This window comes from Colobus angolensis, unplaced genomic scaffold, assembly GCF_000951035.1.
Source record: "Colobus angolensis palliatus isolate OR3802 unplaced genomic scaffold, Cang.pa_1.0 Scaffold171, whole genome shotgun sequence".
Classification (NCBI taxonomy): domain Eukaryota; kingdom Metazoa; phylum Chordata; class Mammalia; order Primates; family Cercopithecidae; genus Colobus; species Colobus angolensis.
The window spans coordinates 904890-905913 of NW_012114833.1; the positions used below are offsets into that span (position 1 = coordinate 904890).

The following is a 1024-nucleotide window of genomic DNA, read 5'->3' on the forward strand; positions in this document are numbered from 1 at the left end:
TCTCTACGAAAAAAATTAAAAATAGCCTGGCATGGTGCTGCACACCTGTAGTCCCAGTTACTTGGGAAGCTGAGGAGGTAGGATCACTTGAGCCTAGGAGTTCAAGGGTGCAGTAAGCTATGACTGTGTCACACTGCACTCTAGCCCGGGCGACAGAGCAAGACTCCGTCTCAAAAAAAAAAAAAAAAAGGAATTGCACAGTAGGGATTGTGAAGGACATGGTAACATGCGGATTCTAAATTAGGGTTTACACAGGTGTTACAGTGTAGATCTGAGAGATTTTTGCCTGTGTTTGAGAAGGCTTGGGGTGGGTGGTGGGGAGGAAATCTTGTTGGTACTATTAAGACAGTTTGGTTCTTTGGCCAGACTCTAATTGCCATTTAGATTTTCTGTTGTGATGGATTTGCATAATCTAGGCCATAGCCGTTTGTGCAGAGAAGGGTGCCCAACAATTCATCTTCTGGTCCTGTTTATTAAGCAAATGATGGTTCCTACCATGTAGTCCTCTAAACTTGTTAAGGGTATCAGATAAGAATTGTGACCTTAAGAAATGAGATTTATTAGACCAGTGGGAGACTACAAGTGTTTGTGAGAAGTTTACCAAAATATTTTTTGTTTGGATCCTCACAGAGAACCTCCTGTCCTCCAACTCTGTCCCCAGTGCCGATCGAGACTCTTCTCCCACTACAAATCCAAAACTGTCAGCGTTACAGAGGTCTTCGTGTTCCACCCCACTGTCCCAGACCAGCCGTTACACCAAAGAACAAGATTATCGACCTAAAGCAACTGGGAGGAAAACACCCACCTTGGCATCCCCAGTTCCTACAACACCTTTCCTCCGCCCTGTCCACCAAGTTCCCCTTGTCCCCCATGTCCCTATGGTTAGGCCTGCTCACCAGCTTCACCCAGGGTTGGTACAGAGGATGCTGGCCCAGGGAGTACATCCACAGCATCTTCCAAGTTTGCTCCAAACTGGTGAGTTTCCAGCCTGACTTGGGTGTCATTTTGTGGGCCTAGAGGACAA

At 46.5% G+C, this 1024-nt stretch overlaps 1 protein-coding gene across 1 annotated transcript in view; it reads left to right on the forward strand.

Moving 5' to 3' along the window:
• EIF4ENIF1 (eukaryotic translation initiation factor 4E nuclear import factor 1) overlaps positions 1-1024 on the forward strand; it is a 42635-nt gene that overhangs the window by 39320 nt on the left and 2291 nt on the right. The window contains exon 13 of the mRNA XM_011938320.1: positions 631-975. Within this exon, the coding sequence (XP_011793710.1) occupies positions 631-975 (345 nt within the window). The remainder of the gene's footprint in view (positions 1-630; positions 976-1024) is intronic.